At 42.2% G+C, this 27,621-nt stretch overlaps 1 protein-coding gene across 4 annotated transcripts in view; it reads right to left on the bottom strand.

The window, feature by feature from the left end:
* The window catches only part of asxl2 (ASXL transcriptional regulator 2), a 174,130-nt gene extending 160,049 nt beyond the window's left edge, over positions 1-14,081 (bottom strand). The window contains exon 1 of one of the 4 annotated variants that reach the window (XM_033021422.1): positions 13,772-14,081. In XM_033021422.1, coding sequence (XP_032877313.1) covers positions 13,772-14,066 — 295 coding nt within the window. In that variant the 5' untranslated portion in view covers positions 14,067-14,081. The remainder of the gene's footprint in view (positions 1-13,771) is intronic. The other 3 variants (XM_033021421.1, XM_033021423.1, XM_033021427.1) reach the window with 3 other exon arrangements.
* Between the last annotated feature and the right edge of the window lie 13,540 nt (positions 14,082-27,621).

Genomic DNA, 27,621 nt, shown 5'->3' with positions numbered 1-27,621 from the left:
TGCACATCTCGTATGTGTATGTGACAAATAAACTGACTTGATAGTGGCTCCATGAAGAGAAAAAGTAATGTAGATGTTGAAAATCTAAAATGTATATAATATTAAAACTCTGCAGCTGCTGGTTGGCTGTGTTTCTGCCTGACTTGTGGTTGCCAGCCTGTGGGTGCCAGCCTTTGATTCGTTGCTACGCGAACACCAGACCCACAAACGCCCAGAATTTTTCCATTTCGGTAGAGATTTCACTTTTCATTCCAAGTATCCACTCCTGATTAAATTTTGTCGTGTTTATGTACACATTTTTAATAAAACCTTTCCCCCTCCCCCCCCCCACTCACTCATTTTGTCGCCTCCTGCTGGCCAGCGACCATAACAGCTGCTGGCGCCCGCATCTCACCTCAAAGACGCCATTTAAAAACAGCCGCACTGCTGAGTGCTCGAATCTTCAGTTGGAGGACCACGTCTCCCGTGGGGGCTACGGGTAGGGAACGGCTGCGTTGGGGGTCTGCACTTGGTCTAGTAAACATATAAAATGCTGAAAATACTCAGCAGGCCTGACAACATCTTTGGAGATAGAAATCAAATGCATGCTTCAGGTTGATGACCTTTCAATAAATCCTTCTTCGGTTGACTTTTTTTTCCTCCACAATGCTCCACATTTTGGCATTGACAGAAATGTGTCAAACCATTGCACCATCCTTCACACACAATAACTAACAGGTTTCATAGGTTGCAATTTCTTGAACAATTTTAAATACTTTCATTCTTCTTCTATTTATCAATTGCCTCACAACAACGAAGCAGAGTAGAGATGAATTTTGTAGACAGCAGATTTAACTTCAATGTATCATCGCAATTTACATTGATTGGTTTTATTTTTGGCTCATGGCAGTGGTTATTCTGGTCTAAGCTTCCTCTTCAGTCGGCCGTCTTCTATAATGGCTCCCAGATATTTAAAACCCCGTCAATCCCCATCAGTTTCCTTTGTTGGCCTTCTCTTCAACATCAAATATTTTCATCACAGAGACCAAACTCACCACTTTACTTAGCACTCATTATAGAATCAGTCTGAAGAAGGGCCTCGACATAAAACATCACCTATCGATATACCCCAGGGAAACTGCCTGACCCGCTGAGTTACTCCAGCATTTTGTGTTTTACAATGTGAAAGGCCTTTACACTTCTGCTTAGCATTCCTAAGAGTTGAAGCTCTTCAATGGACTTTGTTATCAGATGCCACCAATAATATAGCTTTAGTTGTTTTTCTCCCATTCTCAGACTGACACAATTCCTGTTTAAATTCTCCAGGGCGTCTAACATAATTTGTTCAAAGAGAAATTCAAACAGGTTCACTGACATTGGACAATCTTGGCACATCTGACAACACTGTCATCTTTTAGCACAGTAACACAATGAAGCACAAGCATTGCTAAATCTAAAATAAGTCAACATTAATGCATGTGGAGGAATTGCATGAGGACAAACTTAATTGCACCTCGTTCAGAATAACATGTAATTCTAAGTTGCCAGTTTCCCAGCCATTTGACAAAACACAGCCATTATGTGTGCAGGCAATTTCAACACGTTAGAAAGACAGATAGCCAGGAGAATCCATTCCCGTCATGACAGATCAAATATAAGCAAAAACATTCAATTTCACTCGTCATGCCTGCTTTGCCATTCAGTAAGATCACAGCTGGTCTTTTAACGCACCCCACTCTTCTATACAAACTTGGTTCCTCGATTCACTTTATGCCGTGAAACCAGTTAATATTCTACATCAATCAATATTTTCTCATCAGACAATAGTAAATCTAAGACAGCTGGTTCCCTCATTGGTTTTACAACATCCTGTTCTGAAAAGTCATTTCTGATAAGCTCCACTGGAGGAAAGAAATACACAACTCCCACAAATGTTTTCTTAGCCCCGTCCAAAGTGATCTAATCTCTTTATTTTCTTTGCCAAGGTCCTTGGCCTCTACTGCGTTTATCCCGTCCATTTTTGCCCCATTTTGTTGATCTATTCTTGAAGTCTCCACTTCCACTTTCCTCCCTCAACCTGTCATTATATTTTGCTTTTCTTCTCTAACACCCTTGTCTCCTTTTCAGCTCTAGCCTTTGCCACTTACTCCACTCATCTGTCAATCAAAACCCCCTTACGTTTATTCATCTATCACTCGCCAGGCTTTGTCCTGCCTCCACTTCTCTTTTCCAGTTTTCTTCCTCCTATAATCAGTCTGAAGAAGGGCCCCAACCTGCTATGTTGTCTCTCCATTCCCTCCACAGATGCTGCCTGACCAGCTCAGTTCCTCTGCCACTTTACCTTTTGCTAACATTTTCTGTCCCAGCCTTTGCTCACTTTGCAACCCACTTGTCCACCGTGACTACGATATCTCTCTGACACGGCCAGAAAATTGTATTGACAGGACAATTCCAGCAGTTGGATATGAACATTTGGTTTTGATAAGCATAATTGTCACTATATTTTGATATGCAAAATGACAAGGTGCTTTCTCACCTCTGATTACTTCCTAACAGACCGGACGCAGTCAGTCAGGATGGGCCCCCACCACTCTCCAACTCTGTCACTCAGCACAGGGGCTCCACAAGGCTGTGTGTTGAGACCCCTCCTCTACTCTCTCTATACCTATGACTATATACCAACCCACAACACGAACGCAATAATTAAATTTGCAGACGACACGACAGTGTCGCTGATCACTGAGGGCGATGAGTCAGCATAGGAGGAATAGGAATACTTTATTGTCACGTGACTAGGCACAGTGAGATTATTTGCTTGTGAAAGAGCTAATAGTCAAATCTAAAATGGAGTAGTTCTTCTACAAAAGCATGGTCTAGCAGAACAAAAGAATGGCTCGGTGCCAAATCTGAATGACATTATAATTATATGGAACACAATATGGAGGACAAGTTGTCTTTTTAATAAAGACATTAAGATGGCAGCCTGCAGTAATAACATGTGCTTCGTCAAGGCCATAAAGAAGCCAAGATTAAAAAAAATAGCTGATGCTCCACAGATAAGTAATAACTTGTCATTGGATGAGCTCGATTTGGACCCAGCTTTCCTATATTGTGAAAGGCTACAGAATCTTTCAGTCATGCCATATTCAAACTTGGTAGGAGTGTTTTACTGATAAGAAAAATGTATAATTGTGCTAACTCGCCTTTGTTCTGTGAGTGGGAGCACGAGAAGCACTGAGCAATGTTTGTGCTCATTGTAATCTCGCCACTTCTGTCTGATTGCCATGGTTTGTTAATTAAAGATTGCCATGGTTTGTTCAACGTTTGTTGCTATCTGCTTTTTAAGAAACGAACTGTCACACTTGCATACACAATGTATACAAATATCAGCCACCTACGGCACTGACAAAGATACAAAGCAAGCCGGCTTCCCCTTTTGTGCTCCCCCCCAACAGTTCCCCCACGCCAGGTCCTCCATTGTTTTACCCCCTTCTCCCTCACAGTGGTCCTCCACGCTCTCATCGACCGTCGACCGTGGGTCGACCCGCGAGGCATCGCTGCCGTGAGTCTTTACAACCGCCGAGGCCACATCGTCATGAGGCTTCACCGCTGCGGCCTCACCGCTGTTGATACCCCACTTCACGCCTCCGTGGTGCCAACCCGGGCAGGGAGGAGGTACAGAGGCTAATAGGCTGGTGCTCAGAAAATAACTTGGCACTCAACACCAAAAAAACAAAAGAGTTTATCATCGACTTCAGGAAGAAGCAGGGTGCTTCATAAACAAAGAAAGAGTGGATAGAGTCTCCAGTTTCAGGGTTCCTGGGCACCCACATCTCAGAAGATCTCATGTGGTTAACCAACATAAACTTTCTGGTTAAGAAGGCACAAAAACGGCATCACTTCTTAAGATCACTCAAGAAAGTCAACTTGCCACAACAGCTGCTAGTGTCCTTCTAGCACTGCTCCATTGAGAGTGTCCTGACACATGGTATCCTGGTGGCAACAGTTCTGTGGCTGACAAGAAGGCTCTGCAGAGAGTCATCATCACAGCCCAGAAGATCACCAACACACATCTTGCCTGCCCTGGAAGACATCTATATTTTCCGTTGCCTGCGGAAGGCATCCTGCATCCTAAAGGACCCATCTCATCCCGCCCATCACTTATTTGCCCTTCTGCCCTCAGGAAAGCGCTACAGGTCCATCAAAGCGCACACCACAAGACTAACAATTTCTTTCCTACGGCCATTACCACACTGAACTTTGCACTGAAAGCACGCCCCCAATAACTAATATTTATGCTGTACAATACCTACCTTTGTGCAATACTGAAAAATTCATTTATAATATTTATTTTTATATTACTATTCTGTGCAATGACCTTTTGAGTGCAATATCTTATATTCAGGTATGGGTGAATACGTAGGCATAATGTGTATGCATGTGTGAATCTGTATATATGTGTCACAGTATGTGCACGTGAGTGTATGAACAATTTTTATTATCTCACTTTTTTGCTATTATTTTATTGTTATTTTTTATTTCGCATATTTGAGCTCCGCTCAGGCAGTGTGCCTGAATTATGTTGTACGAACCATTACAATGACAATAAAGTAATAAAGTAAAGTAAGTCCATGATCTACTATTCTAACCATGCTCAACTACAGAATTTTCCATAAGCAATTATACCCACTGACAGTGGGATGAATCTTCTGTATAAAAGTAATGAATATTATGCTGGTCTTCACAGGGCTAGCTGTTTGCAGAGATAAAATCTATGCAGTTTTATGCAGGATATCAGATGCACTTTTGAATTGCAAATGTTGGTCAATCAATTACTATCTGTGTTGCCTTGTGTCTTCATATCTTTGTTTCTATTCGTCAAGACACAAAATGGAGAAGCAAATGAGTCCTAATCATTCTCATGTAAAAGAAACTCAGATTGGGTAAACGTTAACCAAAAATAAAGACGGAAAATACTGGGATTGCAACATCAACAGACATTAAACATGGAGAGGACGGACAGGTCAGTGTCTCAGGTCTGAAATTTAAAACTGGAAAATGAATGGCAAATATTTAAGTCAACACAAAAAAGAACAAGAAGGGAAAAACAAACACCAAGAGGTAGTATTGTGAAATGATTGTCAGATTTTTAAAACAGATGAATGGAGCAAGGCACTACAAACCAGCCTCAAGGAGATGAAAACATTAGTAAATATAAATATATATAAATATATAAATTGGAAACTGAGTCAAGGAAAAGACAAGAAAATGATGAATAAAAGATCAGGCTGGAATTTAAACATGTGCGTGAATTTTTTTACGTGGGATGGTTGCAGCACAGCAGCCACCATGTTGTCGTGAGTTACTCCAGCTTTTTGTGTCTATCTTCAGTTTAAACCAGCATCTGCAGTTCCTTCTTACACATGTTGACATGAAAGACAGGTCTCGGTCCTAAGGCATGGGATCCAAGGTGGAGACTGGACTCGGTTGCCTGAATATGAACATATTCCTCCCTACACAGTCTGTCCATTTGCTCCAGGTGGTGAGCAGAATACATCCTGGTCCCAGAAGCTACTAGAGGCCAAACACTGGTCAGAGAAGCGGATAATTTCTAAAGCAGTCTGTGCCTCCTGGATGGAAATAAAAACTCAGCCATCAGCCAACCCACCAGATGCATATCACCACTCTTCTCACACCCCAACGTCATCACCACCCTACACCCCAACCTACATGCCAAGATAAACTAATCTCCTCTGCCTGCACATGATGCATAACCCTCCACTCCATGTACATCTATCTGCCAATCTTAAACACCACTGTTGTATCTGTCTCCACCACCACCCATGGCAGCGTGATCCAGGCATCAGCCATTCTCTCTGTAAATTCGTGCCCCTTTCACACCCCATCTTCACAGAATATTATTTGGCCACAAATATATATACCCTGCAGTCCCTACCACGCATTTTGTAAAGCACCCAACAAAAGCATTCTGCGCATTAGGTCAACAACGCAAAGAAACGATTTAATTGCCAATATTAATGGCACACTAAGTGCTTGTGATCTGTCTCTATCTGAACGAATTCAATAAAACAATAACTGGCATTTATATTGCATCTGAATAAAATTTGATAATGAACGACACACAGAGTTCTCAAGTCAGGACTAGAGTGCTATGCAACGTGAAAATGGCGCAGATCTCGGCCATTTGACCCAACAGATCCATATCAGTGTTACGGTCTTTGCCAGTCTCCTCACATCCATCATGATCTCAAACCGCCCAGCTCGAGGGAGGAACGGCACTCCCGTCGGAGTGGCCCAGCTCGAGGGAGGAACGGCACTCCCGTTGGAGTGGCCCAGCTCGAGGGAGGAACGGCACTCACGTGAGGGCGATCCGGCTAGGAGCTGGAACGGTGCTCCGGTGGCTGGGACGGCGTTCTGGCGGCGGTGACCTGAGTCCTGGGTTGAGCCGCGGGCCAGCGGCTGCGTCCGCTGGACTGGAGGGCGGCAGCTTCGACCACCCCGGGCCGCGGTGTTTGAACCGGCCCGTTCGCGGGGTTCGGTGAGCCGCGGGACTGTTTGTGCCATCGCCCGGTGGGGAATCGCCTCAGCGCAGAGGGAGAAGAGGAGGGAAGAGACAGTAACCCTAAGATTTTTGCCTCCACCACAGTGAGGAGGTGCTTGGAGGATACACTGTGGTGGATGTTAATTTGTGTTTATTGTTGTTTTTTATTGTATGTATGACTGCAGGCACAAAATTTCGTTCAGACCGTAAGGTCTGAATGACAATAAAGGTATTCTATTCAATTCAATTCAATTCAATTATCTTATGTGTAAAGATAGACTGAGCTTATACCTACTGGAGTTTTGCTGCCGTTTAGAAGAATGTGAAAGGATTTGATTGAAATGTGCAAGATCCCAAGGCAAGGAAGCAGAGTCCTTCATGGTCGAATGTTCAAAGCAGAGGTGGAGATATACTTGTGAAGTGTGGGAGTGATGAGTGACCAAGTAGAGGCAAGAATGTGGAGTTTAGTTACAGGCCATGATCTGCTTTTAAAAAACATTTGTACAGGTACATTTTGAAAAAAGGTTTGGAGGAATACGGGCCAAACGCAGGCAGATGGGACTAGTGTACATGGAGGCATCTTGGTCGGCATGGGTATGTTGAGCCAAAGTGTCTGTTTCCATGCTGTATGACTATCTTATTGAGTGCACATCAGGCTCGAAAACGACTACTCCTAATTAACATGTTTGTCTGCACGTTCACTGAAGCGATTAGTGAACAGGATTTCCTTCAGTTGTATTTTTTTTCTATCGCCTTTGTTATCACTAATTGTAAAGTAACCCACACCCACTTCTTTCTCTATCTTTTCTGATAATGTTGTAATCTACAATATTTAGTTGCTAAACTGGCTAATTACATTGCTATCATAGAGCGTCCCTATACTGGTGCTTGCTGTGGATTATTACCTGCATTTAACAGTTTTTTTGTAGATGCACATGTGCAAACTAACAAATACACTAAAGTGTATTTTGATAAAACATATTTGAAGATTAACATTAAATAGGATATGAAGTAATTCTGCCAAATAACCATTGCATTTGCAACAGAGAATCCCTTACTTTATTCTCCACCGCATTGAGATAGAACACGGTTTTTCATCTCTAATTTCCAAATCGGGTAGATAAACTGAACTTTGCAATTTGTTAGTAAGTGGATTCAATTTAACAAGTTTAAATTGAAGAGCCAATCTTTGGTCAAAAATGATCGAAGGGAATCAGAAACAAAAGGTCTCTCAAAAAGAACAAAAATGCATCGAGCATTCAACCATGAAAAAAAATGTCCATGACAAAGTAAAAGAGGTCTTGAATGATAATCAAAGCAATCACGAGATTTAACAGCAGTAAATGAAGCTCAACAGATGGCGAGAATGTATTCAACTGTCAATATTGATGCCGATTCCTAATGCATCGGCGTGACTATATTTGGAATACTATGTCAAGATTTTGTGCAAAGCAGCACAATTATTGAAAGGATACAAAACAGAGCCATCACAATGATTACAAGCATTGAGTATTGGCTGAATTTAAAATAACTATATTCTCATTGGAAAGCTGGCAAGTAATACAACTGCTGTTTTTGCAACACTGAAAGGAGTAGATAATATGGTAAGCACGTTCAACATGCCAACCTCTGACCAATCAGGGAACTGGACCTATGCTTGGAGTAGTATATTGAAATCTAATCTGCAGAAACTATACTCATCCAAATTATACATTTCCCCAGTGGATAACAGTAAGTTAGCATTGACACGTGATAAATGCAGCTCCTTTGGGCGAAAGGAAAGTCTGCATCTTAGGTTTACAATGCTCTTATGAATGAAGATTTCTTTATATCATTTCTGGACCTGTTGTCGACATTTTGACAGTAGGTAACTGCCATGATTAGTCAGCAATTCTTCTATGACTGGTGCTTGTCATTAACCCTCAGAATAGAAAGCCATCCATGACTGGAAACAATGGTCTAACCCTGCACTGCTCCAGTGCAGAATACACCTGTCCTGCATAAGAATGCTCCGTCATACAAAAAAATGACCCAGTGCTGAATGACAAATACAAAATCATCACTGGCTACCCCAAGCCCACAAATGTTCACAGCTTGAATATTCAAACATAGGGAGAGCTGTGGCAGCCAAGAAGAGGATGGAAGATACCTACTGCATGAATACACCATTGCATAACTGCACGTTAAATCAAGAGGGAGCTTCCTCACAGCAAGACGGGAAGCCTGTACTGCAGCTATCATCACCTGGAAGGTTGGCGAAAGGGCAACTCACAACCCATAGCAGCTCCCTGCTGGTTCAAGTGAGAAATGGATCACCAGGATGGCACCAAAGTCACATGGTCATGGGCCAAAAAGCTGAAATGGACCTAGGCCACAATAACTTGAATTTGCAATCAGTAGACCATGGAATTATAGTTGGCCGCGGTCTGCTAGAGGACAACCCTTGCACAGAGCAGGGTTTTGCCAAGGCAACGCATGAGCTTTATGTTGTGCCTATCCGCTGAACAATCCATGACTATGATGGACGCTCCTCATTAAAACTCATGTTGGGATAAAACCCATGTCAATGTGGGATATAAATTATTCTGCAAATCTAATCTGAAGCTAGACGTAAAACCATCTCCAAATAAAGTTAAGCCATCAATGAATAAATTACAGTAAAATGCAGCAAAAATAAAACATGCCACAAATACTAAATATGAATGAATGATACTTTGTCACATGTGACAAGTCACAGTGATATTCTTTGTTTTGCACATCCAACGTATGCTAAGAGTCACCACATAAAGGGCACTGACAAAAATGAATGTTCAAATACAGAATCACTAAAAATCACCATGATTGATGAACTTACTGCAACTTTGCAAAATGTTGCACAGCTAAATAAGTAGACTTAAATTCATGGCCCATTTCACTGCACACACTTCAAAGAAATAAAATCTCATTTGCCAACACCAGTGTTCAGCCTTCAATCCATCACTTGCCTTGGGTAGCCTCGCAAACTCCAGGGCAATTTAAATAATATTCCATTAATCCATTTCTTGATGTAGAGTCATACATGATGGAAAAGGGGGCCTTCTCCCCAACTTGCCCATGCCGACCAACATGCCCCATCTACATTAGTCCCACCGTCAGCTTTTGGCGCAAATCATTATAAACCATTCCTGTCCATGTGTCTGTCCAAATGTCTTTTCAATGTTGTGATAGTACCTGCCTCTGTCAGCTCATTCCATTTACCAACCACCCTTGTGTGTAAAAAAATTGCCCCTCAGGTTCCGATTAAATCTTTCCCCTCTCACCTTAAACCTATGTCCCCTGTTTCTTGATTCCCCCACCCTGCATTTACCCTATATTTATAAACCTGTTGAATCACCACTCATCCTCTTGCACTACAAGGAATGAAGTCCTTGCTGGCTCAACCGCTACTTTCGCTCAGCCTCTCAAGTCCTGACAACATCCTCATAAAGCATCTCTGCATCCTTTCCAGCAACAACATCTTTCTTATAACAGGGTGACCAAAACTGAACACAATACTCCAAATGTGGAATCATCAATGTTGTGTGTAACTCTAACATAACATCACATCTTAGTCATACCTTTTGACTCAACTTGCACACACCAACTAACATGTCCCATCTATACTAGTGTCACCTGCCTGCGTTTGGTCCATATCCCTCTAAACCCATCCTATCGATTTACCATCTATGATCAACATCTATACTCAACACTCTGACTGATAAAGACCAATGTGCCAAAAGCCTTCTTGACTATCCTATCTACCTGTAACCCCGCTTTCAAGGAAATATGAACCTGTGCGATTCCGAATAAATTTCAATATCCTCTCCTTTATGGCTACAAAGCCCTTAATGGGCTTGCCCCCACCTACATCAAAAGTCTGCTTACCCACCACACCACCTCCAGGTTCCTCAGATCGGCCGACCTGGGGTTACTGAACATCCCGCGGTCTAGGCATAAGCTCAGGAGCGACCGCGCCTTTGCGGTTGAAGCTCCTAGACTGGGGAACAGCATCCCTCGTCCCATCAGAACTGCCCCCTCCATCGACTCCTTTAAGTCGAGACTTAAAACTCATCTCTACTCCCAAGCCTTTCTTGACGTCCTCTGAGCGAGGGCTATATGTATGTAGTGATGTTTGTATTTAATCTATGAACCACTGTTGTATAACGTTAATACCTCCACCAATGTAAAGCACTTTGGCCAACGAGAGTTGTTTTTTAAATGTGCTATGTAAATAAAAGTGACTTGACTTGCACTTCTAGATCCCTCTGCTTTTCAACACCCCAGAGGACCGGGCGTGGGGAGACCGCCATGAGGGGGAGGGGAAGAACAATGGACAATGGGGAGGGAGGGGGGTGAGGGGGAAGAACAAAGGACAATGGGGACCCACCGTGGGGGAACCGCTGGGGGGGGGGGGGGGGGGGGGAAGAACAAAAGAGGAACTGGCGTACTTTGTAACTTTGTCTGCGCCGTGGGTGGCCGCTATTTGTATACATTGGGTTTGCCAGCAAATAATTTCACTGTGCCTTGTTACATGTGACAATAAAGTATTCCATCCATCCATCCATCCCCAGAGCCTTGCCATTCATTGTGCAAGTTCCAGCATGGTTTGACTTCCCAAAATGCACACCACTAGTCACAGGCCTCCAGTCTGAAAAACAACCTCACACAATCATCCTCTGCTTTCTTTCAAGAAGCCAATTCTGTATCCAGTCAGCATACTCTTGCTGGAGCCCATGCAACCTAACCTTCCAGAGCAGCTTACCATGACGAACCTTATCAAAAGCCTTGATGAAATCCATAAACAGTCTACGGCTTTGTCCTCATCAACCTTTTAGTTACTTGTTCAAAAAGCTCAGATTTGTGAGACACGATCTCCAACGTACAAAACTGTGCAGACTATCCCTAATCATCCCCTGTACATCCAAATGCATGTATATCTTATTCCTTAGAATACTCCTTTGAATCAACGAGAATTGTGACTGGGTATTAAACTGGAAGCGTGGGATGTGTCAGAGTCACAGTATAGAAGTGCGATCGACCGACTGACCAAATGGTGCCAGCACAATAATCTGGCCCTCAACACCAGCAAAACCAAGGAACTGATTGTGGGCTTTGGAAGGGGTAGGATAGGGACCCACAGTCCCATTTATATCAATGGGTCGATGGTGGAAAAGGTCAAGAGCTTCAAATTCCTGGGCGTGCATATTTCTGAAGATCTCTCCTGGTCCGAGAACGCTGATGCAATTATTAAGAAAGCACATCAGTGACTCTACTTCCTGAGAAGATTACGGAGAGTCGGTTTGTCAAGGACGACTCTCTAACTTCTACAGGTGCACAGTAGAGAGAATGCTGACCGGTTGCATCGTGGCTTGGTTCGGCAACTAGAGCGCCCAGGAGCGGAAAAGACTACAAAAAGTAAACACTGCCCAGTCCATCATTGATTCTGACCTCCCTACCATCGAGGGGATCTATCGCAGTCGCTGCCTCAAAAAGGCTGGCAGCATCATCAAGGACCCACACCATCCTGGCCACACACTCATCTCCCTGCTACCTTCAGATAGAAGGTACAGGAGCCTGAAGACTGCAAAGTCCAGGTTCAGAAATAGCTACTTCCCCACAGCCATCAGGCTATTAAACTCAACTGAAACAAATCTCTGAACACTAATAGACCATTATATGTTTATTTGCACTTTATCTGCTTATTTATTGATGTGTGTATATATTTATATAATGGTATATGGACTCACTGATATGATATCTTCTGTATTCGTGCCTACTTTATTCCGTTGCGCTGATGCAAAGCAAAAATTTCATTGGCCTATCTGGGACATATGACAATAAACTCTCTTGACTTGACTTGATTCAGTCTGATTGCTGCCATTACAGCTCTGTAATATTCTCCAAAGCTATAGCTTCCCGAAACTGATGAGCAAAGTATTGTTGTCTTGTTAATAGAACTTATGATTTGCTTCATCTCCTTTTATATGGTGCACTGTGAACCAAAAATATGCCAAGAGTGCAAAACACATAAAAATATGACTATGCACACAAATTGATAATCTCGGGATCTTAAGCACTTCCAATTCCACTGTTATTTTCTACATTCACATTTATTGTAGAAACCATCAATGTAAAATTGTGCTACAACTACCCTCTCTGCCAGTGCAGGCATTGAAGTACCAGCGGTTTGCATAAATGCATTTCACAAATACAGAATACATGATCCCAAAGACAAAAGGACAGAACGTATAATTTCAGTGTGGAACTCAAATACTCCACTAACATTCATCCCATTATTACAGCCTTCCAACCCTGTTTTTTCCAGAAAGTCACCAACAGTCCTAACTTTCAGCATGCAACAACAGGAAGATCCACTAATTTGGTCTCACAAGAATGAGTGAAAATAATTGTATTGCAAAATTTCAGAAGAAATTAAGCATTGATACTGGCAGAAAACAATTACTAAAAAGATTCAAATTTTTCAGGTAACCACCATACAGGTAACCACCACCTAATATGCTAAAACAGCTCAAATATTCTTCGCAGGTGAGGTATCACACATATCGTGGCTTGTTAATATAATTAGGTGTCAGACTCTGCTCCATTATACACTCAAAAACAATTCTACACTCAAATGTCAAAAACATTATTATTATTATTATTACTGGATTACTGATTCAAACAATTTGGCATGATATATCACCCATATAAACAAATAGTTTGGACGTTCACCTAGTGCGTTCAGTCGACTAAAAATTGTGCAATATTGCGAAATTGCATGATAAACGCTAGTTAATAATAAAGTTTGCAAAAGTGGCTTTTTTTTTTACAATCACGCAATTGAAAGCCATTGACAGCTCATATTTCCCTGACCCATTAATCTGTCTGTCGGTTAACATTTTATTTTCCACGATGGACATTGCAAAAGGTGGTTTCTGAAGCATAAACTGGGCGAACTTTAGGCTGACAACTCCAAACTTGACCATTCGCCGATACTCCAGCAATCGATTAATTTAAAAGAAACAATTCCCCGGCCTACGGGAGGCCTTGGCAGTAAATGATTGCAGCCGTAGGTCATGAACTCGTACATACACACCCACGCTCGCCCACGCATTCGTACGCAAAGTTTTAAATTGTATTTATTTTTCGGCAAAAAAAAAATTGGAAAGCGGAAAAAAAAACTAACGCCGCAATTAATGTTGTTGCTTTTACCGTTCGTGCTGCCTCCGCCCAGGTTCGTCCTTTCTTTTTCTTCTGTTTTTCCTTCATGTCGGAAAGGCTGACACTTGCTGAAGGTTGCCGAGACTCTGTGCAAGCGGAGGGAGAAGGCGGAAAAAAAGAGCTGAGTAATGTAGCGCGAGCGCTGCGCTCGGGCGGTGAGTGACAGCCCGTCCGGGCTCTCAGTGTGCAAGCGCCGCTGCTGCCATGTCTCTGCCGGGTTACTGTACAACAGCCTCACATGATGCACAGACCGCCCAGACACACGGCCAGAGTGCAAGCACGTCATGTACAGTAAGACAGGAAACAGCATCATTCACTCTCACACACACACACAGGCAGCCAATGCAGCGCTTCGACCCCGCAACAAGTACTGCTTTTAATCCCTCCTTTTTGCAGAAAAATAATAATATTTATTTTAAAAGCGCCGGGTTGTCTTTTAAGCTTCGGCGCACCGTTTCACACGATGCTTCGGGGCGTCAGATGCACATACAGTAAAACAGGACGTAATCTCAGGAACGTCACCGCACTGAAAAATGCAGGAGCAGTGAGTGGGTGGGGGTTGGTAAATACGCTGTCTGTTTTGGACTGGTAAAACCACAGCACCAAGCAGGGGTCTGCCGACTGGTAATTGCAGATTATTATTTTTTTGTTTGACATATTAAAGCCGGGAGCTACTGTAAAAACAACTAAATCCAACTACGAATCTGTAATCGTGTGTGCAAATGAATCCTCATCCATTCCCGCCCTCTGCCGCACGCAGCATAAAAAGTGGTCTGACAACATATTGGAATTTGTACACAAATGACATTGACTGCAATATGCAGTCTGGAGTAGAAGCCTGAGGCGTTGCCATGTATTCCTGTTAAATATTCTGCCTTGCAAATAAACCACCATATCCTTTCGTGTGTGTAATGAATAGTGGTGCCATACTCTGGATATTCTTTGAGAATTTTAGGGTCTAAAAAAATAAACAACTTTAGTGAAAATAATATTGTACATATTGTAGGTAGCCAAAAATGCTGGAGGAACTCAGCGGGTGAGGCAGCATCTATGGAGCGAAGGAAATAGGCAACGTATCGGGTCGAAACCCTTCTTCAGATATTGTGTTGACGTAAATTTGTGGTTGCCTGAAACACACCATAATATTTGTTCATGTGTGGCTCAGGGTGCTAATCTCCCACCACCTCAGTGCAGGCAACTACACAGAACTATTTTGACTGCTGGTGAAGTTATGCCCCTGATTTACAGGCCATGAAATGTCTCTTCAATGTTCACAAATGCTCAGAAAAAATTAGAGCATATTAAAAAATTAAACATTTTTTCTTCGAAAAAGCACATCGACACTAAATATATCAATTAAAGTACTGAAAATATTTTCATTAAATATTAAAAACACGTGTTTCCCCTTCCCTTGGAACCAAATGGCTCCTGACAATTGATTGGACTTCCGTTCATGTGCCAGGTTTAAAATGGCATAGATTCAGTCAGCAGGCTGATTTCCCAGAGAGATTCAAGAGGACTGCAGAAGATCCACGAGAACCCCATTAGAACTGGGCAGGGCAGCCAGAGGGAGTGGCATCTGACCTACTGCAATGCTGGCACTGGAAACTGGGACTTCCGTGACGCAGGAGAACAATAGAGTCATCCACCACAGAAACAGTCCCTTGGGTACAACTTGTCTCTGCCGATCAAGGTGCCCCATCTCAGCTCGGTCTATGGCTGCTCACCCTCTGCCCAGCCCCTCTCCCAACATGGCCACTCTGACCAGGCCACTCCACCAAAGTTTCCTTTTATTTATGGGATGAGAAGAAGCCAGAGCAGAACTCCAGGACGAAGAGACATGGGTGAGGGATCCAGCTGTGCCTATAAGATTGTCCCTCAGGCAGCATTTCTGGAGAAAATGGATAGGTGATGTTTGAGTCAGGACCCTTCAGTCTGATCGCACGGGGGAACAGGGAAACTAGTTTTTTTTTGTTTTTTAAGAAATATTTTTATTTATTAGAAGCAAATGTACAAGAGTAGAACAACCGGCATATAAAATTATACAGTTAATGTATAGCTTCAATTTTGGCTTTTTAGCTTTGAAATAAAGGAAAAGGAAAGAGAAAGAACAAGAGAGAAAAAGTGAGAGGTGCAAAGAAAGGCCCCCTTAACTACCAAAGGCCCCCTCGACTACCAAAGGCCCCCTCGACTACCAAAGGCCCCCTCGACTACCAAAGGCCCCCTCGACTACCAAAGGCCCCCTCGACTACCAAAGGCCCCCTTGACTACCAAAGGCCCCCTTGACTACCAAAGGCCCCCTTGACTACCAAAGGCCCCCTTGACTACCAAAGTAGTGTAGCGAAAGAGTGGATAAAAGAAAGAAAGAAAAGAACAAAAAGAAAAAGAGAGAGAAAATTGGTGCTATACCTGCCTCTCGTCCCTCCCCACCCACCTCACCCAACCCATAGTTGGATTTAAATCCAAAGTTGTGTTGCGCCATACTATCCTTGTAAGAATTCGGTGAGGGGTGTCTATGTCTTGGAAAAATGATCTGGTTTTTCTGCCAAGACAAGTCTAATATTTTCAAGATGTAGTGTCTCGGACATGTTTGTAATCCACATCTTAACACTGGGGACTGATGTGTGTTTCCAAAATTTAAGTATTCGTTTTTTCGCCCTTATCAGACCATAATTAAGGAAACGTCTTTGAAATAGTGTTAGATCAGAACAGGCTTCTGAGGCACCTAGAGTGATCAGTTCAGTGTCGCGGTCCAATTTTATTTTAAGTGTTTTAGAAAAAAAATCAAAAATTCCTCTCCAGAAATTATGTAACTTTATACAAGAGGCAAAGGAATGGGTTGTAGTTGCTTTCTGGAGACATTTATCACAAATAGGAGAAACATTTGGGAAGATCTTATTCAATTTAGACTTTGAATAATAGAGTCTGTGCAATATTTTAAATTGTATTAGCGAATACCTAACGTTAAGAGAACAGTTGTGTATGTATAGAAGACTTTCCTACCATCTGTCTTTTAAAATTGTTAGGCCGAGTTCATCTTCCCAAGCTCTTCTAATTACTTCTGACGATGGGGTTTGTATATTTAAACGGGTATTATGATGGTATGATATTAACTTGTTTGAATCCGAGTTTCTGTTCATACGTTCGTCTAGTGTGTCTGGAACCGTATATTGATAGTCTTGGATATATGATTTTAGATAGTCTTGTATTTGGAGATATCCTAAAGTATTGGCTACCTTTCAGCTGATATTTCGACTGTATTTCTTGAAATGAGAGAAGAGTTCCCATCTCATAAAGATCTCCCAGTTTTTTAATTCCTAATTTTTCCCAGTGTGTGAACGTCTTGTCTAAGATGGACGGCTTGAACGAGGGGTTGTTGGCAATTGTGAGAGAAGAGATAAATATCTCAGTTTAAGGGTTGACTTCACTTGTCTCCAGATTCGTAGGGTACTGTGGATAATCGGATTTTTCTCATTTAGTGTTTTCTTCAAATTTATTGGAGAGAGAAGAATCGCGCCTATATTAAAAGGCGAACAATCTTCTTTCTCCATTATTAACCATTTTACCTGTTGGCATCCATCCAATAGATTACGTTTTTAATATTCGTTGCCCAGTAATAGTACAAAAAATTGGGGAGAGCCAATCCGCCAATTTCTTTGGGTTTACACAGATGTCGTTTATGGATTCTGTGTGTTTTATAATCCCAAATAAAGTTTGTGATCAGAGAATCGAGTTTTTTTTTTAATTTTTAGGGAGATAAATCGGTATTGATTGAAATAAGTAAAGGATTTGTGGCAGGAAGATCATCTTTATGGCATTTATTCTGCCTATGAGAGACATCTGAAGCGTTTTCCAGAATTGAATAAGGGCATTTAATTTGGTAATTAATGGAGGAAAGTTTGCATGGAATAGAGAAGTGTATTTTCTAGTTACATGAACTCCAGGATATTTAAATTTTTCCGTAGCAATTCTAAAAGGGAATTTTAGAAGGTGTGTCGGATCTTGAGGCTTTATTGACATAATTTCACTTTTGTTCCAGTTTATTCTATAGCCTGAAAAGGAACCAAATTCCTCTATAAGATTTAGTATGTTTGGAATGCTAACTTGGGAGTTGGTGATATATAGTAATACATCATCTGCATATAATGATATTTTATTATTAGAATATTTCGTATTATAGCCATGAATATTCGGATGTACTCTTATACTTTCTGCTAAAGGTTCAATCGCAATGGCAAATAACAGGGGTGATAATGCGCACCCTTGTCTATTGCCCCTGGATAGCTGAAATTTAGGTGAGAGTATTTGATTAGTCAGTCTTCTGGCAGTCGGCTTGTTATAGAGCAACTTTATCCATGAAATAAAAATTTCTCCTAACTGGAATTTTTGCAATACTGTAAAAAGGTATTTCCATTCTACTTGGTCAAATGCTTTTTCTGCATCTAATGAAATAATTGATAAGTCTTCCTTTATCGTTCTATGTGAGTACATTATATTAAACAGACGTCTCAAATTGTTAAACGAGTGTCTCTTGGGTATAAACCCAGTTTGATCAGAATGTATTAATTTATTAACGTATTTACTTAGTCTTCTTGCCAGGGTTTTAGCTAATATTTTCTGATCTGTATTTAACATGGCAATTGCTTTGAATGATCCTGGCTCTTCCAGATCTTTATCTTCTTTTGGTATCAGTGTAATAGTTGATTTGGCTAAGGTTTGTGGTAGTGTCTGTTCTTTAAATGCGTGTATATAAAGGTTTTGTAAACGTGGGGAGATTACTGTAGTGGCCATTTGGCCTGTTTTGCATGTCATTGATGATGGCATGTGCTTTTAAATTTTAGACTGCCCGTTATATTGTGGGTGGGATTTATGACGTGTTTTTGGACGTGTTTGGAGCTTAGATGCTTGTGCAGAAGTTTAGTTTTTAGATTAGTTTGGAGAGCCGATGGGGAAGGTTAACCCTTCTACCATGCGGGATCATGCGGATCTTGCCAGTGTTACGGAGACACGAGAAGTTTACTAATGTCTAAAGTAATAAGCTGGAGTTCAAAGACTGTAGTAACGAGTCAGAAGAAACTTGGATGTATCTCACTGTTTTCTATCAACAATAAAGCATTTATTCATCAAAAGACTGTGTTTTTAAGTCATATCTGAGAAGAAGCTCTGAAGGTCTCTGTGCGTGCGTTTAGAAGACACCCCCTTCAACCATTCTCATCCAAATAGCGGCTAGGGTGCTAATTACCTGAAAGATATGAAAATCTGCCGTTACATTTACGTCATAAATTTTTTAATAAAATCCATTGCTAAACCCATCTGGGCCTAGGGTTTTGCCATTCTTCAATGAATTAATAGTCTCTTCGATTTATTTAATTGTAATCTGTGCTCCTAATTCTTCACGTTCCGCCACGTTAAGTGACGGAAGATTACAGTTATCAAGGAAGTTTTTAATTTTTATCGCTTCTGCTGATGTTTTGGATGTATATAAATTTTGATAGAATTGGACAAATCTTTCGTTAATATCTTTTGGAAGTGTGAACAGTTCACCTTTTTCTGATCTAATTTTTTGAATAGTATGATCCTTTTCCACTTTTCTCAACTGACGTGCGAGAAGTTTATGCGGTTTGTCGCCGAATTCAAACATTTCTTGTTTAGTAATTTGAAATAGCCTGATATCTCTTGCGGAGAGAATTCGATTTAACTTGAATTTTAATACTGCTATCTTATTATGTTTATCTATAGAAGGATCTATAGCATTTTCTGAATCCAGCTGTTCTTCTAATTCCAGTTGTTCCATCCTGTTCTTTTTGTTTTGATATGCTTGATATGAAATGATAGAGCCACTGATAAAGGCCTTAAAAGATTCCCATAATAACGAAGCCGAAATACCTGGAGTATCATTTGTCTCAAAAAAGAATTCCATCTGTTGTTTTAAATATTCACAGCAAACTGGGTTAGTTAGTATTTGGGGATTAAACCTCCAGAACGTTTTTTTATTGTACAATCCTTCTAGTTTTAGGGAGAATGTTAGAGGGGAATGATCGGAAGTAATACTATTATGATATTTGGGATTTGTTGTAAAAGGGATTCATTTTGTGGCCACCAGAAAATAGTCAATATTTTTATGTACGGATGAATAAAAGGAATATTCTCTTCCGGATGGATTTGCAATCCTCCATACGTCTGTTATATTTGTATTTTTTATATACGTATTTAGGAGTTCGCAGGATTTTGATTTTGTGTTATATTTCTTTTGTTGTGAGGATTTATCCAAATATTGATCCAAAACACAGTTGAAATCTCCTCCAATTATCCGGTTTTGCTGGTTGGATTCTGAGATTATATTAAATACTAGACTAAGTGGGACCCGTTGTGTCCCATGTTCACGCGGGAGGGCTGGTCCCCCAACGCAATATTCCACCTCTCCACCAATTACTTCAACCCAAACAACCATTTGCAGTGCATTTTTACTTCAACCCAAACAACCATTTGCAGTGCATTGTTACTTCAACCCAAACAACCATTTGCAGTGCATTTTTACTTCAAACCAACAATATTTTCATTTTCAAACCACATTAAGGGCACTCACAGTTGAGTAGACATGTGTTCAGTGTTACTCAGAGCTCAGAGAGACTTGACCCTCTGGCTTCCTCCATCTTGCAGAGACTGAGTGAGGCACACCACTTCCTGGTTTATAGTCCCTCCCCCTCCCTCCAGCAGGGGCAGCAGAGAGAATGGCAAATTATTTAAAAACATTAATATCTCTCTGATTTTTTTATCGATGGGAAAAATCCTCTGGTCACGGAAGGCGGAGGGGGGCTCTGAGCGAGGTGGCCAAAAATGATGGCTGTAGGTGGCGGCGTACTCTCGGAAATCGCAGCACAGCGAGCCAAAAGCGGTCAAGATCAGACTTTTAGTAATATAAGATTTTATTAAAAAATTGTAGATTATCAAAGTTGGGAGCGTAGATATTCACCATGGTAAGTGGGGTAGAATATATCTCCCCAGATACTATGACGTACCTACCCTCTTTATCTGCTATGGTGGCTTTATGTTTAAATGGTATACCTTTACGAATTATAATTGCAGTACCTCTGGCTTTGGAGAGAAAGGTAGAGTGATATATTTGACCAATCCAGTTAGCCTTCAGCCTGTTATGAGCTTGATCTTTGAGGTGCGTCTCCTGTAAAAATATTATATCAGCATTAATCGATTTTAATTGGGCTAGAACCTTACCCCTTTTAATTGGCTCATTAACGCCCCTAATATTCCAACTACAAAATGTGATTCCTCCAGTTTTCTTCAGAGGGTTGTCTTGCATTAGAGCTTACATGGTTTCCCTTGTTTCAGATGGGGCAACACAATATATAAAATCAACCTTCTGGTTACTGGGTGGGTGATCCCAATTTCAAAACCCTGCAGGTATATCACAAGAAAAAGTGCCTTGAGAAGAATAAATGAAAAAAGTGCTAAATAAAGTAAATAATAAAAAAAAACAGCATTTGAAGACACTGTGCGTGAAGCCCACCCCCTGGTGGGATATTTCGTGTGAGCTTTCGTGGATGTTGATTACATTTAACTCCGCCCCTTACAGAGTAATATTAAGAAAAAGGGACTAAACAAGATATTATGTAAAAAGAAAAAATGGAAAGTGGACCGTAAATAATTTCATCTAAGAGAGTTAAATTTCTTCTTATAACTTGCATCTAAATGGGTATTTACTAATTAAATTTGAAAATAGAGATATAAAAATTCTTAACTTGCTTATTGATATTAGTATGTTAAATACATAGCCGGTTAAAAATCATCAGGTTTGAAGGGGTTAATTAGAACCCCCAGCAGTTTCACAGGCAGAACGAGAACTCTCGCTCTCCTCTCCTCTCAAACCTCCATCCACCACCCCACCGCTTCCCTATCAGTCTAATACTCTTTCTAAACATCCTCACTTCTTGCTACAACTTGCCCAGTACCCATCTTCACTTGCTTGACCCCTCTTCCTCTATTGGACCTACCTAACTTACTCTCTTCTCTAACTGTCTTGCCCTACCCAAGTTCCCTTAATAGTCCACACGACTTAGTGAAAAGTGCTCGCTTCTTGACAACCTCTGCTGGATAGTCTCTGAAGTTTCTTATATTTTCTCCTTCAAACATCAGGTTTCTTGAGCCTGCAACTTTCTTCATGATATCTTCAAGAACTGATGGGTTGTGTAGTTTAAGAATAAAACCTGGTCGGGCTCTCTGAACTCGATGTGCCTGGTCAATTTTAGGTCTCTCAGGCAGTTTAAATACCTGTTGAAGTAAGTCGGCAGAGAAGACCCGAGAATCTTTTCCACTTTCCTTCCCTTCCTTCACTCCAACAATTCTTAAGTTTTGGTATCTAGACCGAGCTTCAAGATCTAGGCATTTGTTGGTCATTCTGGCCAATTGCCCAGAAACAGGGTCTAGATCTTTCTTCAGTCTTTGCGTTGTCTGAGAGATGTCCGTAGTAGTAGCTTCCACCATATCTCTACCAGTTCTCTGATAGCGTTGTTTTGTTTTTTTGAGGTGAGGGGAATGGGTTCCAACTTTTTGCTGATATCTTCTTCGACCCTTTTAATTTCTCCTTTCAAAGCGGAATTTACCTCTTCGATTCGAGCTTGTAGAGTGTCAATTTTTCTGCAGATTTCTGTTATCCTAGCATTGAGTTTAACATCCAGTTTTGCTTCTAAATTTCCAAGCTTTTCAGTCAGAATTTCTCCAAAGTCTTTTACCATAGCCAGTCTTAAAGCTTGTTTTTGTGCTTGCACTTCCATGGTAGAAATAAGCCCTTCTTCCTCAGATTCTTCAGAAGTTTCTTTCTCTTGCAGAACCTGCATTTGGGTTCTGTGTCTGCTCTGAGGTGGAGTAGGCAGATTCCTTCTGCGAGTCCGTTTTGACATTTAAAAAATACCGGTATCCAGTCGGTATTGTATCGATTTCTGATTATGTCACTTACGCGACGTCGGGCATCTGCTGGTAAGTGTTTTTCATTCGGTCCGTTTTTCTTTTTCAGGTATTTTAACGCGTTTTAACGCGTTTTTCGGAGCGGAGCTAAAAGGAGCGCATCTTACTGCTCCATGCGAACGGGGAAACGGAGCGAAAAGAGGCAAGACAAATTAAGGTTGGCAAAAGATGAGGCAATGGGGGTACACTGATAGGCAGATTATTGAACAAAGGCTAGATATAGAAGGTGAACTGTGAAACTAGTTCATGGACTTTTATTATGGGGGGGGGGGGGGAGAAACTAGTGCAACATCCAGGGGAGCAGGGGAAGCGAGTGGGAGGGGAAAAGGTGGGGGATGTTAGGCTTGAGAAAGAAGAGGGGAGAAGGACTGCTCTGGTCCCTGGATGAAAACAAGAGAGGAGATGTAGGGACAGGTGCTACATCTACTGTAGTTGCAGGGGCAATATTTGGGGAAGGGTTCGTTTGTTTGGGAAGGGATGAGTGAACCAAGGACTTGCCAAGGCAGCGGTCTTTGTGGAAGGCAGAAAAGGGTAGAGATAGGAAGATGTGATTAGTGGTGGGATCACGTTGGAGATGACGGAAATGTCGGAGGATGTTGTGGTGGATGCGGAGGCTGGTGGGGTGAAAGATGAGGACCTGGGAAACTCTGAACCTGTTGCTTCTGGGAGGAGAGGAACCAAGAGAAGAACTCCAGGACACAGAAGAAACGTGGGCGAGGGATCCATCCATGGATCCTTCCTTTTTGTTGGCTGCTGTGCCTATAAGATCGTCCCTCCTGCGCTCTAAGGGTAGAAGTCCTAATCTGCCCAATTATCCCTATACTCAGGCTTCAAGTCCTGGCAACATCCTTGTAAATCTCTGCAGTCTTTCCAGCTTAATGGCATCTTCCCGATATCAGGGTCTTTCGCAGGATAATTAAAACTGAACACAATACTCCAAATGCTGCCTCACTAACATCTTGTACAACTGTAACATAGTGTCCCAACTGCTATACTCAATACGTTGATTGATGAGGGCCAATGTACCAAAAGCTTTATTTACCACCCTATCTACCTGGCATACTACTTTCAGGGAACAATAATAATAATACATTTTATTTATGGGCACCTTTCAGGACACTCAAGGACACCGTACAGCTAAAACAAGCAAATTACAAACATATAAATAAAATGAAACAAAAGCAACAATACATAATTCAGAGAGAGAGCAGCGGCAGCTAATCGCGCCAGCGTTCACTCTCACCTCCGGCAGCCATCTTTTAGACACAACATTAAAGAAGAATTTAACATAAAACATAAAAACATCCCCCCACAATGGTTCCCACTGTGAGGGAAGGCAACAAAGTCCAGTCCTCTGCCTCTTATTCATCCCGTGGTCGGGGCCTATTTGAGGCCTCCGCAATCGCCTTAACGGCGGCCCGATGTTACAGGCCCACTCGCCGGATGATGGAGCTCTGGTGTCGGGAGAACACTCTTCAACGGCTTGGCATGTCCGGAATAGCCGCTTCCTCCCCGGAGACCGCGGCTCCCGAAGTCCACAGCCCGCGCTGGTCGGAGCTCCGACACTGGTGATCTCGGCGAGAGATCCCAGGCTCTGTGGTGTTTGAAAGTCAGCGCTGCCGCAGCTTGACGCTCCGCAACCACAGCTCCGCGATGTTGGAGTCGGCGGTCTCAGCACTCCGGAACTTACCACATGGCGACCCTGGTAAGGCATCACTCTCTCCGGGATGGTTCTTCAGCGCTGTGCCGCCGCCGAAGCTGAGGTTCTGGCCGGTCCCGGCGGGAAACACCGCTCCTGTCCGGTTGGTAGGCCGCGAGGAAGGGATGAAGATGCGACTCGGAGGAAAGCCGCATCTCCGACCAGGTAGGGACAATGTACTTATACTCCTAGATCCCTCTGCTCTATAAGACTTCCTTGTGCCCTACCATTCACTGTGAAGGTCCTGCCCAAGCATGACTTCCCAAGATGCAACTCCTTGCTTGTATCTGCATTGAACCATTAACATCAGTAGCACTGGTGCTCTGTAGATGATCTGCTGCTATAAGTTCCTGCATATTTACATTTGTTCATTTACTTCACGGTTAATTATTTTTTAAGGTTCATGTGTCAAATAATGGGACATAAATCAAGAATGTACATCGACTTTGAACTTCATAGATATTTCTATGAAAGATAGAAGATGTTTCTATGCATGTGGGCAGTTTCAGAACAGAGTGTTGACACCATAAATATAAAATTACATTTAAAATGCAATTGGACTGCGGGAATGCTGCAAATTCCTTCACCTGTCATTGATTTATCCAGAGAGTCGCAGGAATGCTTGCGAAACCTAGGCAAGAGTGAAGTCATGGAACAAACAGGGCAAAGTTCTAGTCATCTCCAAATTCTTAACAACAGCAAAAATAGAATTTCATGAATCCCAGACTTGAAACACGATCTCTTTCAGCAGATGCTACCTGACAAGCTGAGATTTTTCCAGCATTTTGTTTTTATTTCAGATTTCATCATCTGTAGTTTTTTTGACATTCAAAAGTAAAAATAGTTTTTGTCGCTCATTTGTCACTGCAGTCCCCATTTCTTTCTAATAATGTTAAATCCAATGAAATATCGGAAGAAATCCATGATTGTGTTATCGCAAGCATCCATGTAGTGTGTTAGGATCAGCTGTTTTCTTTGTGTGATCCACCGACAGCTTCTGACCAGTGAGACTGAAATGTGCACAGGTTACCTCAGCTTTTACTGGGGATTAAATTTCTTCCAAGACATGCTGCATCTTTAAGCCTCATGAAAACATTACACTTACAAGATGAAGAACAACTATGGAGGAAGCCTGCCAAAATTCCAAAATGGTGCAGATAGGCAGTAAAACTGCCACTTTCATGGAACATCAAAGATCCATGATCTTCGATGAGGCCTTCAAATGTGACCTCACTAACGTCTTATATAACTGCAACATGATCTCTCAACTTCTGTGCTCAATATTCTAACTGATGAAGGCCAATGTGTCGAAAGCTTTTTAGAGCACCCTTTCTACCTGTGACGCGACTTTCAAGGAACCATGTATCTGCGCTCCTAGATCCCTCTGCTCTACAACACTCCCCAGAGCTTTACCATTCACTGTGTGGGTCCTGCCCTTGTTAGACTTCTCAAAATGCAAGACCTTTCATTTCTCTGTATTAAATTCCATCAGCTATTCCTCAGCCCACATGCCCAAACGATCAAGATCCTTGATCTTTGAAATATCCTTGAAATATGTTGAAAATGAAAACATATTTCAGCATGCAACGTTCTGACCCCAATCTCTATCTGAGCTGCAGAGAGTGATACATTGATTCCAGGTCTACCTAAGACAAAAGTAAAGTTACTTGCAAATGGAAATCAATGACCCTGGGGACAAGGGAAATTTGGTCGCACACATCAGGCCTACTTTGCCCAATCTATCTGCTAACTATACGTCACTCCTTTAAAAAATAATTGATACAGATCATGCTCAAAAACACTATTTTTTTCAGATATACTCCATGTTGTGGGTGAGGAATGTATCTCCTACTTCCACAGCTCCAATACAAACTACTGTGGACCCTTCAGTTTTTCCTACCCATGCCGTAATCTTACAGACATAAGGAATGCCGCCAGCAAGAAAATTGGCAAAATAACATTGTGACTGGATAGCACGCCAACAAAATCTTTTGACTGTATCTTGGTATACATGGCAATAATAAATCGATACCAATACCTAAACCAATACCAGATATAGACAAGTGGCAGTCGCTTGATTAAGCGACTTAGTTGGCATGGATGAGGTGGGCCAAAGGGCTGCTTCTGTGCTGCGAGATGTGACTATGGTTCTGACATTCAGGGATGCAATGTATGGGGGGGTCCTGACAGACTGCAGCAATTTGCAAACATTTATCAAGTGAGGCATAAAACCAACGTATATTATGTGTTGGGATTACAGATTCAACCACACAGTGAAAAGTGCTATCATCTGTCCATATCAAAATGGGTCACCATGAAAGCTAGTTCCATAAACTCTTTAAGAAGGAACTGCAAATGATGGAACATCGAAGGTAGCCAAAAATGCTGGAGAAACTCAGCGGGTGAGGCAGCATCTATGGAGCGAAGGAAATAGGCAATGTTTCGGGTCAAGACCCTTCTTCAGACTGATGTGACGGGGGGGGGGGGGGCGGGAAGAAGAAAGGAAGAGGTGGAGACAGTGGGCTGAGGGAGAGCTGAGAAGGGGAGGAGAAAGCAGGGGCTACCTGAAATTAGAGAAGTCAATGTTCATACTGCTGGGGTGTAAACTGCCCAAGCGAAATATGAGGTGCTGCTCCTCCAATTTACGGTGGTCCTCACTCTGGCCATGGAGGAGGCCCAGGACAGAAAGGTCGGATTCGGAATGGGAGGGGGAGTTGAAGTGGTGAGCCACCGGGAGATCAGGTAGGTTAATGCGAACCGAGCGGAGGTGTTGGGCGAAGCGATTGCCAAGCCTACGCTTGGTCTCACCGATGTAGAGCAGCTGGCATCTAGAGCAGTGGATACAATAGATGAGGTTGGAGGAGCCTCTGCCGCACCTGGAAAGACTGCTTGGGTCCTTGAATGGAGTCAAGGAGGGAGATAAAGCGACAAGTGTAGCATTTCCTGCGGTTGCAAGGGAAAGTGCCAGCAGAGGAGGTGGTTTGGGTGGGAAGGAACGACCAGGGAGTTATGGAGGGTGCGGTCTCTGCGGAAAGCAGACAGGTGTGGAGATGGGAAGATGTGGCAAGTGGTGGGATCCCATTGGAGGTGGCGAAAATGTCGGAGGATTATTTGTTGTATGTGACGGCTGGTAGGGTGGAAGGTGAGGACAAGGAGGACTCTG

The sequence above is a fragment of the Amblyraja radiata genome, chromosome 5, assembly GCF_010909765.2.
Source record: "Amblyraja radiata isolate CabotCenter1 chromosome 5, sAmbRad1.1.pri, whole genome shotgun sequence".
In the NCBI taxonomy this organism is placed as follows: Eukaryota; Metazoa; Chordata; class Chondrichthyes; order Rajiformes; family Rajidae; genus Amblyraja; species Amblyraja radiata.
This window is presented reverse-complemented; position numbering and strand designations above follow the sequence as displayed.